General features: G+C 49.0%; 1 protein-coding gene across 2 annotated transcripts in view; it reads left to right on the top strand.

Moving 5' to 3' along the window:
- Window positions 1-201: 201 nt before the first annotated feature.
- CCDC69 (coiled-coil domain containing 69) overlaps window positions 202-17,587 on the top strand; it is a 33,331-nt gene continuing 15,945 nt past the window's right edge. The window contains exons 1-3 of one of the 2 annotated variants that reach the window (XM_016118741.2): window positions 358-374; window positions 14,711-14,869; window positions 15,666-15,735. In XM_016118741.2, coding sequence (XP_015974227.2) covers window positions 14,828-14,869; window positions 15,666-15,735 — 112 coding nt within the window. In that variant the 5' untranslated portion in view covers window positions 358-374; window positions 14,711-14,827. Of the gene's footprint in view, window positions 375-14,710; window positions 14,870-15,665; window positions 15,736-17,587 lie in introns of both variants that reach the window. The other variant, XM_016118740.2, reaches the window with a different exon arrangement.

The following is a 17,587-nucleotide window of genomic DNA, read 5'->3' on the forward strand; positions in this document are numbered from 1 at the left end:
ATTTTTTTCCTGGCCCGGAAAAGCATCCGTTGCTCATAGGGATCTTTTCTGCCCGGGACTAGGGTTCCTAACATTTACAAGATTCTGGTCACCTTCCTGGAGCTGTGGCGCCGCGAGCCCCAGCGGCTTCGCAGAGGCCCTGCTCTTCGGGTATTTACGGCGCGCGGTCGCCCGGCTCTGGCTCAAGTCTGCGCTTTCAGGTTCAGTTTCAGGGTCTCGCCGGCAGCCCTGGCTGACGCGCGCGGAGCGGGCAGCAGCGCCGGGACGGCAAGGTCCTCTGGGGGCCCCGGAGTTGGGAGGCGGCGTCCGGGAGCCCCCGGAGGATAATGGGCTGCGGACACAGCAAGCTTAGCTGCTGCAAACCCCCCAAAAAGGTAAAGGACGCCGGCAGAGAAGTTTGCCTTCCGAGGGGAGGGGAAGTGTGGAACCGCTCCGGCGCGGAGGACACTCGGCGTCGCGGGCTGCCTCCGGTCGGTCGGGGGTGCCAGGCGGAGACCTGCCCGAGGCCCGCACGGAGGGATGTGGGGACGGCTCGGCCAGGCGGCGCTCTTTTGCCGGCCCCGGGCTGAGCCGCGCGGGGCAGCCCAGTTTACAAACACGGCTCCTGGGCCCGGGAAGGGCAGCTAATTCCGGCTGCCAGAGTGGGGAAATCTCTACTGCCTGTGGCAGGTGCCTTTTTCCGTTCGGTCTGGGGCTGTGTGGGTATGGACAAGTGACTTGACCTCTCTGGCCCTTCGGCTTTCCCACCATACAGAGGCAGATCATCTCTAAGGGGCCGCTACTTGGCGAGTGGTCCACGGATTCACCTCATCCGCATCACGTGGGACCTGTTAGAAATGCAGAATCTCAGGCTCTGCCCAAGACCTGCTAAAACAGAACCTAACAGTTAACAAGATAATCATGTGATTACAATAGCTTTAAAGTTTAAGAATCGCTGGTATTAGAGCCTCTTCAGGCCCGGGAGCGGGTGCATGTGGGCTGTTCTTGGGGGGAGCTGGGAGGGGCCAAAGAGGGAAGAGATCTACAGCCTGCTGCCCTCCCCTGCCTTCCTGTCTCTCCCCCAAGGGGCCTCAGAGCTGGGTTAGGGCCCAGGAGACGCTGCTCGGATTTCTTGCAGTGGGACCAGCTGCCCCTTGGGGTCGACAAGTCCCGAAGGTTCAGAGCCTCGAGCCAGAAGGACAACCTTCTGAGGCGCAGAGCAGGAAGTCTTGGCCTTTCCTGCTGCTCCTGCCTAAGATTCAGCCAGGTGGGAATAGGCGGTCCCATAAACTTGAGGATCAGTTCCCTGGAGACCCTGAGAGGCCCCAGGCTGTGAGAATATTTAGTAAATTTTTATTGAACTTGAGTCTCCCTCTGCCCCTTTTTTGGCTTGTGCCCAAGCACAAGCCTTTCTGCCTGTTGTGTATTCAGTCCTGTCCCCAACCTAGATGATCTTATTCCCTGACCTGTGCCTACTTCAGGAAAAGGAGTTTTGGTCCCAAGTACAATGCCTCACCAAAGAACCTCACCAAGCACTGTCTCTGAAATCTTCATATCTTCTCTGGCTCCAAGGAAACTGAGGCTTCTATCAGCAGAAGCAGAGGGCTGGCTGATAAGGGTGATGGGCAGATAAACCTGAACCTGGCTTGAAACTCACAGAGCTGGTGGACGTCAGTCCTGGGTTGAGGCCCTGGCTCTCTCGCAAACATGCTATGTGACCCCAAGCAAGAGCTCCCCACTCTCTGGGCCTCAGTTTCTCCTTCCATCTGTAGAGGGAAGGGGATGAGTCTGACAATCTGGGAAGTTTGTGTTCTCTGCGCCTGTGTCAGCCTTTCAGTCTACAAAGTGGGCCAGCAGTGATGTGGTGGGAGGAGCCTGTGCCAGGCCTGACCTTCTGCAGGCTGGAAGAGGAGACCTCTGTGAGCGTGGGTGCCGCCTGGCCCTTCCGAGAGCCTTACCAGGCTGCCCTGTCTGTCCCTGGCACACCCTGAACTGGATCCCAGTTCCAAACTGCAAAAGACAAGTGAAGTCTGCACAGACTCTCCGAGTGGGCGGGGGCCTAGGGTCCCACCTCTGATGAAGCACCCAGTGTACAGATTAAGGTTCGGGCCTGGAAAACGGAAGGGTTTTCACTGATGTCACAGAGCAACTTAGAGCAGAACCCCGGCATCCAGTCCCCCTGGTCCAGTGTTCTTGGTCTCCACCCCTACCCCATACTTCTGGTGAATTCTTAATGAAATAATTTCTAAGCCCTTTGGCATAAAAGTCTTCACTCTGTTGCCTCAGAGCAGGCTGGCATGTCTTCCCTGCCCCAGCAATGCCAGGGCCCTGTAAGTCGGTTTTGTTTAAAGTTCGTGAATGTGTTTTATGTTCATGCCCAATGTCTCATCCAGGTGCCAACCCCTGAGCTCCCAAACCCATCCCCAACAGGCTACTAGCCCCCTGAGGGAGGGGGCTCTAAGGATGGGATGTACAAAAATGAGCTCGGACTGCAGGGGGCTGGGTCATGACAACAGTGACTCCACCAGAGTGGCAGTTTACAGAGCACTTTCACATCCTGCTGAGCTCACAGAAGCCCTAGAAAGAGTCTGGGCTGCAGCATCTTCCCCACTGTACAGGTGAGGAAACAGATTCAGGGAGTGACATGTCCAAAGTTATAGAGCCCGTTGGTGGCAAAGCTGTGCAGCTGAGCTTGGTTTTCTGCACATCCAGTGTTCATCGCCTGGGGCAGAGCACAGAGCTATGTAAACATTCGGGTGAGTGAACGAGGACCAAATAAGAGTTGGGCTTGGGCTTAGCCTCAATGCGACAGGAGTGGCTCATCCAGCCTTGGGCGATACAGGAAGCCTTTTGGATTGTGGGTGGGAGGGGGATGCCTTGACTGAGTGTCGAAGGTTTGGTAGGAGTTACCCAGTTGAGGCAGAGAGAACATCCTGAAGCAGAGGCTGAGCGGGAGAAAGTTCGGTTTGGCGGGGCTCGTTACGGAGCGTAGAGGTGGCAGGCATCAAGGAGTGAAGCCAGAGCTTTCAGTGGGATCTACCCTGGCTAGGGACAGGGGCTTGACCACTAGGGCTTCTCAGGGTCCCTCCAGGTTCAAGGATATGAGGGTTTGCTGAGTTCTGTGGTCTACAGTGTCCGGTGGCCTTAGCTGACCAGCTGTTCTAGACTCCATAGGGAGGCTAAGTCACTGTCTTATTGAGACAAGTTGAAATCCTGGCAAATGAATGAGTGGGGATTCCTAGCACGATCGGGGTGGGAACTGAGGAACTGTCTGCATTGCCTGGTCCTTCCGAAACCTGTCTTGTCGGTGACCATGGCTGATACGGCCACGTTTCCTTGGAGGACTCGGGAAACGGCTGGGCAGACAGAATAGGGGGCAAGGAAACAAGCCTTCCATGGACTTTCCTGTGGGAGGGACAGGGCAGTATGTAGGGCCTTTCATCCCTGACAGGTTACCAGCCCCCTCCGGGCAGTGGTGGGGAGGAGCACCTACTGCCTCGTGCTTTGTGTGCTGTCCGAGCTGCCCAGGCCCCAGGGCTTTGGCTGCGGCCACAGCTCCACAGTCCTGAGCAGGGTGTCGGAGAACCTGGCCCAGCACTGGTGCCGAACCTGGGCCTCAGGAAATAGGTTCCCCATGGGTCAGTCTTTCAGGAACCCTTCACGATCACTTCCCAGCAGCAGGCCAGGTGAGAGACAGGGAGAGATGAAGAAGCGAGTGACATGGAAGAGCCTTGCATGGGCATAAACGATTCTGAGACAACCAGAGATACTAATGACGTGAGTTCTGGTATCCATTTCTTAACTCGGCACATGAGGCTCTGGGCTAAGTGCTGGTTCAGTCCCGGCTCCATCACACATCCAGTAAGTGACCATGGAAGGGACGTGGCTTCTTCCTGGCTCAGTTTTCTTATTTGTAATACAGGCGTAATATTAGCTCCTGGGTCACAGCGTTACTTTAAGGATTAGATGAAAGGATGTGTATAATAGAGTCCCTGATACACTGACCGGCAAGTGGTGCGCCCTTGACTAGAGAGAATGTAGGTAGTGTCATAGGGAGACGTAGTTATCCTTTAAGGACATCACTGCCTGGATTGTACCTATGGAAAGCAAACAGGGATGCGGGAACCGGAGGGACATCGACATCCTTGGAAGGCCGTTGGAGTTGGGAGGATGGAGCCTGGAGCCTGGCCACTGCTTTGAACCTCTGAAGTTTTGTCAAGGGACATGAGAAGCAGCCTAGTTCTCTGTCGTTCCAGAAAGCAGAATTGTGGCCAGTGAGGGGAAGCTAAAGGGAACCGGATTCTCATTCTCATGAGGAAGAAGGGTAGTGAGTTCCCCATCTCTGGAGGAGTTCAAGTAGAGGCCAGATGACATTTTAGCAAGAATAGAAGAGGGGGTGCAAGCCTATAACTAGCAAATATTTAGGACTCTGTTTAAGAAATCTAATTCTTCTGGTTATTATACTATTTGAGTCAAAATTTGGAAAAGTATAAAGTTTGAAAATTGCTTTTAATCCCACCCTTAAAAGATAGCCTTTGTTTGCATTTCATTGTCGTTCTTTCTACTGCTTTTCCTACTATATAATACACATTTTTATAAAATCGATAATATATTTTAAATGGTTATATTCTAGTTACCTGCTCTTTTGCTGGGGGCATTCTCCCATGTGAAATAGTCCGTGGAAACATGACTTTTAATGGCCACCTAACGTTCTGTCGCTATCCTGTGGCTTATTTAACCAGTTGGGACCCTTGAGCGTTTACATTTCCCACACTTACCCTCAATATTCCTGAGTGTCCCTGTCCTGTGTTTCATCCTAACTTGGGAGAGTACGGCTGTGTGTTCAGCAGTGAGCATGGGGGGTGAGGGAAGGCCTCCTGGGGGGAAGATGGCATCTGGGCTGGGTTCGGAGGCGGCTGGTGCTTGACCATGTCTAGAGTGAGTGGGGCATTTGAGGGGCGGGTCCTGGCTCGTGCTCCGTGGGAGCAGGGCGAATCTGAACCTTTTACTCAGTCTGCCAAGGGTGGGACAGTGAGGGGGCATGAAAGGAAGATGCCCTTCCCCGGCACTGAGCCCTCTGCCCCAAGCTTTGCGGGGACGTTGGCGTGCATGTGGCCTCTGAGCTAGTGGTTTGCACCCAACACAGAAAACAATGCCCCGCCCCTCCAAAACCATCCCAGCTAATGCCAATACAAGGTTCCATACATATGCACTCTGAAACCTTATGAAATGGGACCAGATTCCTGTGTTATAAAGGAGCATATGTACACCGTGACCTAAAACCCATTAGAAAAAATCTTAGTCATCTGTGCCTTGGAGACACAGCCTTTGGTAACGCCCTGTCTACACATGTCCATATTTTTAATTCTGTTCTTTTTCCTTTGTGGTTGAATTCCCAGGAGGCTTGTGTAGGTCCCCTGAGTGCCTGGTTTGCCCCCAGCCACCTAAGGACCTCACCTTTGCCTCAATTGGGTGTTGAGTTTGGGGTCCATGTTTCACATCTGCACTGGTGGGGTTTTTTGGTTTAAAAAAAAAAAAAGACAGAAAAGATAAAAACTTCAAAGTAGTTCTTTTCTGAGAAGCAGGCAAGTCAAGATGGCGACGTGCCCCCACCCCCACCCCCCACCCTGCTCTGAGGTGAGTCAGTAGAATGTTCATGAATGGTCACGTTCAAACAATCCACTTGGAGAATGTAGGGGACCTCCAAATCAAAGGAACTATCTGACAAGTGGCCCAAGCCCTGCCTCTGACATCTTGGGATCCGCTTGAGTTTTACCCCCAAGGCCTGCACTTTGTGCTCTCAGTATCCTCTACCCTCGGAGCACAATGAACCTTCCCAGATAACCTGCGGGGAGAGGCCAGCCAGGGAGCACGTGAGGGGGAGGAGACGGGGCACGCCTGTGACCCCACCCTCGGCACAGAGAAGAGAAGGAGCGAGATTATCCGTCCATTTTGAGTGTAACTCTAAATCTGTCCGTTACCTGAAGACGAGACATTCTACTTCTCTTGCCAGGTGAACTTTAATCCCTAAAAATCATTTATCTTGTGTCACTTTATTGTCAAACTTGAATCTTCTAGAACATCTAGGCCAAACACCTTACAATACATAAAACACCAGACTGACAAACTGACCTACTTCCATATTCCTTCTCCCCAGTGGTGGACTACTTTTATCACTGAGTGTGTCTGAACCTTATAGACTTCCCCACCATTTCTCCACGCCTATGCAACCCATCCCCTGCTTCTTCCTTAAGGAAGTAGCCCCGACATCAGAAAAGTTACCCAAAAAGCATCCCTCCAAAACTCATGCACAGCCAGAACCTATAAATATGATCTTATTCGAAATAAGGTTTTTGCAGATATAATCCAGTTAAGATGAGGTCATACTGGATTATGCTGGGCCCTAATCCAGTGACCGGTGTCCTTATGTAAGAAGGGAGAAATTTGGACACTGATACACAGGGAGAAGGCCGTGGGACGACAGAGGCGGAGATTGGAGTGATGCATCTACAAGCCAAGGAGCACCAGAGATGGCTGGCAACCGCCCGAAGCTAGGAGAGAGGCATGCAACGAATCCTTCCACGGAACCTCCAGAAGCAACCACCTGCGAGCAGATACCTTGATTTTGGACTTATAGCCTCCAGAACTGTGAGAGAATGCATTTGTCATTTTAAGTCACTAACTTTCTGCTAATTCGTTACAGCTGCCCTAGGACAGCTGTATATATATCCCACAGTTCATTACTTTCCACCATCTCAAACTCCACGCCTGCCTTGCCACCAGTCAAAATGGGGACAAGAACCCAATACCTCCCTTTGGAACCATGGTTCGGCAGAAAAGTAGGGAGCATAGTGAGCAAGGAGGTGTTTGGGCAAGGTTCAAATACTTTTGGACACCAGCTGCAGCATCTACAGAGGAAAGAGCACTGGACTAGGAGTCAAAGTGGGTCCTGCTCCTGCCTCTTCCACTCGCTTGCTGTGTGATCTCAAATAGGTGCGCTGTACCCTAAGCCTCAAGTCCCCATCTGTCAGATGACTGCCTCGGCTGCTTACTGGTTCCGAGAGAGGTATTTTTTTCTTCTTGTTGTTAATTTCTTTGCACACAAGTAAAACTTGGACATACTATATCATTCTAAAATTTTTAAGAATTCAGGTAAAATTAAGCTCCCCTTCCTTGACCACGACAATTTTAGTCCTTTCTCTAGAGATGACGACTGACATCTCTTTGTGCTTTTCTAGGTATGTTTTCTGGGCATTTGTGTAGCAATAGAAACAGTTTATTTTGCATATTGATATTCTACCGAATGCTTTTCCATCTTTGTAAGTAAATATCTACTTCATGTTTTATTTTAACAAACGAGTGACATTGCATAGTATTACGCACCTCCGTGTACTGAGCTGGTACACTGTTATGGACATGAGGCGAGTCTCCAGGGTTCGCCTATTACAAATGACTCTGCCCCGAGCGTTTTGTAGGTGCCATTGTCCTCTCTCATGGGGGCCTCTCTCTGCTGGCAGTGCAATCGCAGAGTGGTGAGCACGCAGCATGTAACCTGGGAGGTGGCCACTGAGCTCTCTGTCATCCTCTGCTGCAGGCCCTCCCTTTTACTGCCTCCCCACAGGGCTGCTCCAGGACAGAGGATGGTGGGAAAGGCTCAGGACCCCCACCCAGGCCCTCCTGAGCAAGGGCCCTTTTATCCTGTCCTCCGGAGAAGCCCTCTTCTTGCAGGCACTGACAGCTGAGTGTGTCAACCCACCAACCCTGCCCAGAGCAAATGAGCATGACGGGATTGATAGAAGTCGAAGTGTCAGGATGACCTCACTCTGCCTTCTCTATATCCATGGCATGTCCAAACCAGAAAGTCTCTGACCTTTCCCATAACCCAACTCCATGCCACAGAAAGGAAGAAAGAGAAGCCCAGAGAGGGGAGGACGCACCCCCCAAGTCACACAGCAAGTAAATGGCAAGCCAGGGTCCTCAACACTGGACTCGCACTGGGGAGTTTGCCATTGGGTTGGGGAGACAGGTGTATCAGCAGTGTATCTGTGCCCTCGGCCTGTCTCTTCCCCCACCCTGGCCACTGACACCATTTTCTGTCCAGCTCCTTCAGAATCCTGCCTGCCAGGCTGACCCAAATGCTGGGTGCTTTTGCCAGCTCCAGGCCTCTAAGGCAATCGGAACTGGCAGACACCCTGGGAAGCCGATAGGGGACACGAAGAGGTGGGCTCCAGGGAGGAAGAAAAGGTCTGTGGTCTGTTAGAAAGCCTTTCTCTAGGCCTTAGCCCCTCCGTCTGTGAACGAGGGGCTGGGCCCTGCACACGAGGCCTGCTCGACTGTCTGGTGTGGTCTGGCTTAGCAGGTGCTTAGGAGGGAAGTGTCTCCATCCTCCCCTGAGATCTCTTTCATCAGTCAGTGAAACAGGAGCAATGGAGACCACATCGGCCCCTGAGTCGGGGTGCTCTGGAGGCACTGCAGGTGTTCAGACCATAGGCAGTGCCCCCAGAGCAGCTCTTCCCTTTAAGTTGGTTGTATCGTCACATCCGCCCATCACCCAGGCAGGCAGTGGGTGGTGCTGACGCCACGCTGTGTAACAGGAGTGAGTGGAACTAAATCTTAAGTGTCCCTGGCAATGTGAAAATGAAATCAAATCCGGGCATTACTCTGGCAAAATACTTCTGCCCATCTTAGAGTTCGGGAAGCTGAGGCTGGTGTTTATGGTGTTCTTCCAACTGAGCGTCTATAATTTGGGTGTGCACGCTAACCTTTCTCAACAGCCTGAACTTTCAGGCCCTGCCTTTCCTCCACCCGAGGCCTTGGAGGGGGCCCCCCCCGGGGCCTCCACCCCTACCTCCTTCCTGCCTCCACCCTCAGCCAATGGGCTCTGACTATGGTTGTTCAGATCCGAAACTAGTGGGGTGGGGCCCCACCCTCTCGGAGTCCAGACACCGGAAAGGCAGCTCTGATACTGCAGAGGGGTGTGACCTGAGTCCCTTGAGGCTCAGAATCACCGTCCCCTAAACGTTCAGCTATTTGGATTAGTCTGGTATATGCATACACTAAGGAAACCGAAGGGACTCCAGGCTCAGCCTTGCATCTGGATTCTCGTTATGGTTCTGTTCCCCTGCTTTGTGGCCTCTGACAAGTTACTGCCCATCCCACCCCTGGGCTTCAGTTTTCCATCTGGAAATGGGAAGTGGGGATTGGAATAAACTGTCTCCAGGGGCCCTTCCAACCTGTCTTCTGCGTCCCAGTAAGGCTTCCTTGGCCAAGGTGGTGTGACGGAACTATGTGGCCAAGGGAAGCCAGGGCTGTGGTTTACAGGGACAGGTTAGGAACTCAGTCTACTCTAAAGGGGCATTTGATTACTAAATTCTCCAAGCTCAGTGGGAATACTGAGGACATAAACCAGAGTACTCATCAGAAATACGCAGAGCCTTGAAGGCCCATGAAAAGGATGGAGCGATGACCCCTGAAGTGAGGTTAGACCACATGTCTTCAGGAGAGGCCCAGCCATCCTCAGGGCTACTCTGGGCTTCCATCCTGGTGGGCTTCCCAAGGTCAGGAAGAGCTGTGCAGTTTCCATCTGAGTGGCTGCTTCACTGTTCCCTGGCGAGCCTCATAATCTGGAGGAAGTTGAGGAGTTGGCCCCAGAGGCTTTAGTATGGAACTATGGAAATTCACCCAAAGTACTGCAGTCTGTATAATATTCAGTAGAGCCCTCTGAGGCTTGGTTAGTGTGGGTGGTTTTTATGTACACCTTGCATGAGCTAAACGCTTCATGCTTACTGGAGTTTTCTACTTGTTGAACATAAGGGATAACTTATAGAATTTTAGCCCATTAGATTTGAGTGTTCTTTGAGCTCACTCAGTTCAACCTACAAAATGAAGTTCGCCTCTTCTTGCATGCTGCCAATGATGAAGAGCTCACTGCCACCTCCACACCCCACCCTCCAATAAGGCAGCCGGCCTCTGTTTGGGTAGTTCTGAAATTCTTCATGTTGCATCGATACTTACCCCTTGATACTTACCCCTTGAAACTTCTAGTCCTTGGCCACAATCTGCCCTCCAGAGCTGTGGAGGACACACTAACAGCTTCTGCAGTTCTGCAGAGATTCGAAGACAGTGGCCAGGTTGTCCTAAGAACCTGTCCTTGAGGCTGACCAACTGTTGTTCTGTTAACAGTGCCTCCTGTAAGTTGGTTTTAAGTCTCCTTCTACATTCCATCAATTCCTTTCGGACACATTTCAGTTTGTCAACTTACCCTCCAAAATGCGAGCATGGGGTCTCACCAGACCCAGTCTGAGCTTGTCTGGCTTCTCCTTGGCTCTGGACACTGTACCCTGTACTTCACTCTACCCTGACTCTTTTGGCGGCCACGTCCTACTGCAGACCAGGTTTGCTTAAGGTTGAACTCAGAGCAGTACACTGGTCTGCTTGACGGCAAGGGGCTGGGCCCCAGAACTGTGCGTGTTACCAAAATATAGGGGTCCTGCTTCTAGCCTTCTGAGTTGAAGGGCTGCCCTGGAGTTCAGAAGGACTGAGGAGGACATCTGTTCCATCCCTGACCCATTACAAATAGAGAAACTGAGGTCCAGAGAGGGGACGGGACCACTGTAAAGACCCACAGTAAAGATGGAACCTGGGTGGCCTGGCCTCTCCCCCAGTCCTGGGCTCTCCCTGCCTCCTGTGCTGCTAGCCGCCACCTCTGTAACTTTCTTCTCCCAAGTTTCCATTGTCTCAGGAAGCTGCCATTCCTCTGCCCGTGCTCAGTCTGGATGTCCCACCCCAGTTCTAGGCCTCCCAGGCTCTACTTTTGGAAGAGAAATTCCTGTGTCACCCTCTTGCGCCTGTCCTCTCCCTCCGCAGAGTGAACTCTGCTCCATGACCTCTGAGGAGGGAGCAGCCAGGGCCCAACCTGAGGATTTTCCATTTGAGAGCTGCTTATGGATTCCTACTCAGTTCTGGGCAGTGTGTCCTCAGGCTTTTGCGAGCATCAGAGTCAACTAGAGGTTGCAAATTGGAGCTGCTCAGCACACACACTAGCCTCACGTTCTGTAGGCCCAGAACTGGGTCTGAGGAGTTGTGTGAAGCGAGCACTCCGTGTGTTCTAATCATTAGGCCCATAGAACGTGTTCCTACAATTACTGCTCTGGGCATCACAGCAGATACTGGGGCAAATCCACAGCGGCCCTGCCTCAAGCAGCCTCTTAGACTAGAAACATGTAACCAGGTAGGTCCTCACATGCGTGTCTGAATAGGAGATTAGCGTGAACAGGAACCAACTCGTCCCTGGGGAGAGACTGAGGAGAAATGGTATTTGAGCTGGGCCTGGAGGCCGGAGGAATTATTGGCGTCCAGGTATACCTCATTTTATTGGACTGCGCTATATTACGTTTCACAGATGTTGCATGTTTTACAAATCGAAGGCAAGACCCTCCACCAAGACTCACTTTATTGTGGTGGTTTGGAACTGAACCCATGGTATCTCTGAGGTTTACCCATATGTCATGCTAGGGTGGTCTTGAATACATGGACTTGTGTGCCTGGGCCAGGAGTGCAATGGGTTGTTTTGGTTTGTTTTTGACCTAGCAAACATGCCCACATTTTTAAAAAAGTGATACTGTTCCATGTTGGCAAAGTTGCCATGAATCTGGCCTTCTTGTGTGCTGTTGGAAGGGGAGTTCATTGGTAGAAACTTTTTGGAGGGTAGAGCCAGTAATTTTAGATGTGTTAAAAAAAATCTTATAAATCAATATGTTAACTAAAGCATAATTTGGAAATTAAAAAGTGGAAACAATCTAAATGCTCAACAGTAGATTATTAATTAAATGATGAAATTCATCCATAAGGGTATAATAATACTTGAGTCATTAACATTAATATTTTTACAGAATATTTAATACCATGTGGTAAATGCTCATAATCTATTTGTACAAGTAAGATATAAGAAAGTATACATAATATTCTGATAAATATATATTATTTACTACTACTATACTAGGAAAAAGATGTTTATGAATATTTAAAAATTAAGAAAATATGGTCCATAATATATAAAGAATTCATACAACTCAGCAATAACAATACAAATACCCCAATTAAAAAATGAGCAGATGATCTGAATAGACATTTTTCCAAAGAAGACATACAGATAGCCAATAAGATTTTCAGCATCACTAATTATTAGGGAAATGCAAATCAAAACCACAATGAGATGTCACTTCATACCTGTTAGAACTGCTGTTATCAAAAAGATAAATAACAAGCATTGGCAAGGATATAGAGAAAATAGAGCCCTCACACACTGTTCACGGTGGGATTGTAAATTGGTACAGCCACTGTGGAAAATAGTATGGAAAGTCCTCAAAAAATTAAGAATAGAACTACCAAATGATCTAGCTATTCCACTTCTGGGTATTTATCTGAAGAATACAAAAACGCTAATTCGAAAAGATACCCATGCCCTATGTTTATTGCAGCACTATTTACAATAGCTAAGATACGGAAACAACCTAAGTGTCCATCAATGGATGAATGGATAAAGAAACTGTGGTGTATATATAATAGAACACTACCTGGCCATTAAAAAAGAAAGAAAGAAATCTTGCTATTTGTAACAACATGGAAGGACCTCGAAGGTATTATGCTAGGTAAAATAAGTCATACAGAGAAAGACAAATACTGAATAATTTCACCGATATGTGGAATCTAAAAACAAAACAAAAATAAATAAATAAAACAAAAACGAACTCATAGGTAAAGAGAACAGACTGGTGGTTAGCAGAGGAGAAGGGGGTTGGGGGGAGGGCAAAATGGGTGAAGGGAATCAATTATATGGTAAAGGATGAAAACTAGACTTATGGGGGTGATCGCTGTGTGATGTATACAAATATCAAATTTAAATGTTGTACACCTGAAGCCTATATAATGTTATATTACCAATTTTACCTCAATTAAAAAAATGGGGAAGAAGATGATAGACTGAGGACAAACTGTGATGAACCTAGAATGTCATTCCAAAGGAGCAATACTGGGGGTGGGTTTGTCAGGATCTGGGGGCTCATGCCTGCGCATGGTCTGAAAGCTGTTGGTGGAGGAGAGGTTTTCAGCTTTCTCTGGTTGGTCTTTGGGAGAAGAAAATTCTTCATGAGCTTTATGATCTTATTTCAGACAACCCGAGGCCAAGGGCGGCCTAAGAGATCTACCAAGGCACAGTGGAGTCTTTGTTCTTGCCATGCTTCTCAAACATAAAGTAATAAGCTTACACAATGTTTAAGCTTTTAAAATATGCCAGGCATTATAGGTGTGTTATCTTACCTAAACCTTAAAAAACCCTCGGGAGGAAACCAAGGCTTGGAGAGGTCATAGAGTCATACGGTGTTGGATTTAGAGTCTGAATCCAGGTATGGGTGACCCAGAGTTCTCGATCACACTGCTCCAGTCTGTAAAGTGATCACCCCCTTTAAGTCTAGTTTCTGGATGCCATGGATTAAATAAGACCTCTTTGCCTCCACTTCACCACAAAGGAGGAAGCAGGAGCTCAGATTTGTCCACGTTCATGGAAGAGCAGAGACTGGAATTTAGTTCTCGCTCCCATAAAAACACTGCCCAGATTGGTGTAACCAGTGGTAACAGGGATCAGAGACGTTTGTGTTTATCTCCCTCCTCCCTCCAGCCCAGGGGGGAGAGGCTGGCTCCTGTCACTTCCCCAGATTCCTGTGTTGACAGCTTCCCTAGCTTGTGCCTGGGCCGAGCACCTCCCTCTCCCCTGAGAAGGGAAGCCCGAGTCTTCACAGGGGGGATGGATGGAGGTACTCAGATGTCAGGTCACTGAGCAGATTTAGGGCACTGGGCCTGGGGGAGTCACCGTGCCTCACTCAGTTTACCAGGGGCTCACACTGTGCCAGGATCTGTGCTGAGGCAGCAGTAGAATGTTCTAGAAGCCTTCCCTTGACTTATCGTCCCTTCCCAACCAGAAGTATGCTTTTTAGCAGTATTTCAGTGGTTCTTCAGTTCATGAAATTGTTAATAATATTTATTCTAATAATTACTTTAAAAATCTGTTAAAGGTTTTATTTTACGGGAATAATTCACAATTGAACTGAACATTTCGTAGCCTTTTCATAGTCTGACTTATTGTTTAAAGTGCTTTTTTCCCCATTTTTTCTTTTTATTTATTATTTTATATTAGTTTCAGGTGTACAGCATAGTGGTTAGACATTTATATAATTTATGAAGTTATCCCCTCAATATTCTAGCACCCACCTGGCACTATGTATAGCGATTACAATATTATTGACTATATTCCCTGTGCTGTACTCCCCATCCCCATGACTATTTGTAACTACCAATTTGGACTTCTTAACCCTTCACCTTTTTCACCCAGCCCTCGAACCCCCTCCCATCTAACAATGTGTTTCTTAAAATAGGGTCTAGAATATTTTTTTTCTCTCTCTCTCTCTTTTAAAAGAACATCTTGAAAAGTATACCAAAAGGCTTACATTTTTCCCACCCCAAGTTCTGGTCCAGAGGTCAGTGCCAGATCTTAACCAAATTTTCACCTATCTAGGGTAAAATGAGAAAATTAAAGATATGAGTGTGTGTAACATCGAGTAAAAATGTCACTCCCTTTTCCCCGGAAGAACTGATCTTGTGCTTTCCTTATTTCGGAAGGTTAAAATGTCCTATATTTTATGAAACGAGAGTGATCGTTTGCAAATAATTTTTTCAGCATCCTCACTTGTCAACCCATATCGACTCTCCTACTAAAAAAAAATACTGATTATTTATGAAAACTGAAAATCTGCCAGCCACTGACCCTGCTTTGTGATGTAGAAAGCCCTTGCACATGGGTCTCTCCTTGGATCAGATTCAACCAGCGCTGGCCAAGGTTGGTTAAACTGCCCACCAGGTATGGTTCAAATACTGGGCTCTGGCAGTTATCCCCTAATCTACCTTGAGTTCTAATCTGCCTCAGTCTTCTCATCTTTCAATATGGGACGTTCCTGCTTCCCAGGGTTCTGAAGATTAGCTGAGATAGCGTAGATAAGACAGCATAGTGCCCAGTGCATCCGGATTACGTGTCTCACTCCATCTGGCAAGGTAAGTATTTCCGCTGCCTTACAGTTGAAAAAACAGCCCCTTCTAACAGAGAATAAGCATGGAAAAACCATGGCTGAGACTTCTGATGCTCTTTCCCCAGCCCCACAGAACTTTAAGGGGAACTTGGCTAGAAGTTTTGGTAACCACAGATCCTGAAAAGGAAGGGGAATTGTCTCTGACCTGGGAGTTGGAAAGTTCTAAGGCATCTCAAGGTCATAACCTCAAGGGGTGAGGGTAAAAGCAGATGGTCTGTCCAATCCTGGGAAAAGGAAGAAGTAGGCAGGGAGGTCCCTGTGGCTGGTGGCAGGAGCCAAACCACAAGAATCTAAGGAGCGGTCAATGGGCACCAGCCTCTTCGCCGAGGGCTTCCCCGGCCGTGATGAGAAATCCTCTCTGAGAACCCCTTGCCCCCAGAGGGAGTGCTGCCTTGGGAAGGGAGGGAGGCAGCCTCAGTGGACTGGGTACCAGGAAGGGCCTGGCACAGCTGAAAGTCCTGTCCTGCCCTGGAAGAGTCCTTAGGGCTCCATCCTCACACTGACCTCCCACCCTCCACCTCTACCTCATTGTCATGTCATTTCTTCCAGAGACGCCAAGAACCAGATCAGCCACCCAGATCAGAGCCTCAGGAACTAGGTCCCCTCAATGGAGACACAGGTGAGTAGTCTGCCCCATAAATGTCTTCCTTGACATCTGTGAGGTTTCCTATTTTAAAATCAACGAAAGTGATGTAGCTACGTAGTTATCTCATGAGATCTTAGATAGGTTATAAGAAATATTGTGTCTAAAATCAGGGAGGTGACAGTCCTGACCTGCGCTTCCCTGTTTTGGGCTGTTCACACCATACCTGGAGTGCTGAGTTTATTTCTGGAAAGTACATTTTCAGAGGAGTCCAGAAAAATTGGGAGGAGCACAGTGACGGAAGATGAGGCTCATGAGGGATCTGAAAGCCAGGTCCCAAAAGGAGCAGTTAAAGGAACAGAGGATATTTTACCTGGAAAGAAGATATTGCAATAAAACAACGGTTCTGTCCCAGTGTCTTTTAAGTGCCCTCATAGAGAAGCATGACAAGCCTTGTATAATGTGACCCAGAGGTCAGATCTAGGGCCCCAGGTAGCAGGCAGGCAGAATTCAGTTCAGTCTTGAAGGGTTGTTTTTTTTTTATGTGGTGGCTGACTTAAAACTACCAGAGCTGCTGAATCATAGAATGAACTCTCCATCCCTGAAAGTATTTAATTATAGCCTAGAGTCTGTCAGGGATCCTATAGATGAAGTTCAAGTACTAGATAAGCAGTTGGTCCGGAATTCAGAGGTTCTCCAGGCTAACCTCGAAGATACAGATCCTGAGCTCTTCCTGTGGGAGCCATGGGGCTGAGAGGAGCTTGGCCATGTCCTGTCCCCACCGTGGCCTGTGCCCGTCCACTGATATCAGCGTGCTCTGAAAAGGGGGATCATCTGGCAAAAGTATCACTTTGCCTGCTGTGTTCAAGGCTCCCATTCGACCAGATGTTGTGAACTTGTTCACACCAACCTGTGCCAAAAAAAAAAAAAAAACAGACAGCCCTGTGCTGTCAGTGAGTTAGCAGGTCATCAAACCAGTGCTGAGTCGTGGGGTCCTGGCCAAGCTGTGGCTCGAACTCCCAGACCTCCAGGCGGTGGGACTTGTCTTTCTGGCCAGGGTGTGTTTGGCAGCGTGCCATGGGGCTGCATGTTTGCACTAACCCAGACCTGGCGCTGTTGGCGCTGCAGAGTGAACATAACACAGAAGAAAACAAGTCTGCGGCATACACTGAAATTGGTTTATTACAGAAAGGTCAAATCACTTCGGACAGCTTAGGCTGAATAAAAACCTGATCAAAGAGGAAAAAAGAAAAAAAAAAAAAAAGGTACAGATTCTGGGCCCCACTACAGACTAGTGAAATAAGAATCTCTGAGAATGAGACCGAAGAAACTGCATTGTTAGTGATGATGTATCTTTTGGATAAGCTTCTCCCAGCTGGGCCCAATCTGGTACTGGTCTTATGGAGCGACATTTGGGACCCCGAGCCAAATGATCTGTGAGAGTAGGGGTTCTCTCATCCTGACCATTGCCATTCACCTTGACCCGGGGTGCTGACTGCTCCTCCTCTATGTGGGTGGCCTGACCACAGTGCCGACTTCTTGCTTAGCAGCCCTTGTGCCCACATTGCTCACCGTACCCACTGCCAGACCCTGCCTGTGGAGGTCTGTAATCCTAACATAAATAACAATGCTAACGACACTAGTATTTGCCTCTACTACTGCTTTTCATGAGCCCCGGTGAACATTTAGAGAGCACTTAGTGGACACCAGAGGACACTCACCGAGCACCTCCGAAGGCCCGGAGCGACACGTAACTGCTTTCTGTGCGTAAACAGGCAGAATAAGGTGGCAGGCAGGAGAGTTCGCTGTGGAATCAGATCGCGACGGTTCACCGCCCTTCTTCCCCGCTGGCGAGCTGGGAGATCCTGGGCAAGCTGCGTAACTTCCC

The sequence above is a fragment of the Rousettus aegyptiacus genome, unplaced genomic scaffold (assembly GCF_014176215.1).
Source record: "Rousettus aegyptiacus isolate mRouAeg1 unplaced genomic scaffold, mRouAeg1.p scaffold_m13_p_7, whole genome shotgun sequence".
In the NCBI taxonomy this organism is placed as follows: domain Eukaryota; kingdom Metazoa; phylum Chordata; class Mammalia; order Chiroptera; family Pteropodidae; genus Rousettus; species Rousettus aegyptiacus.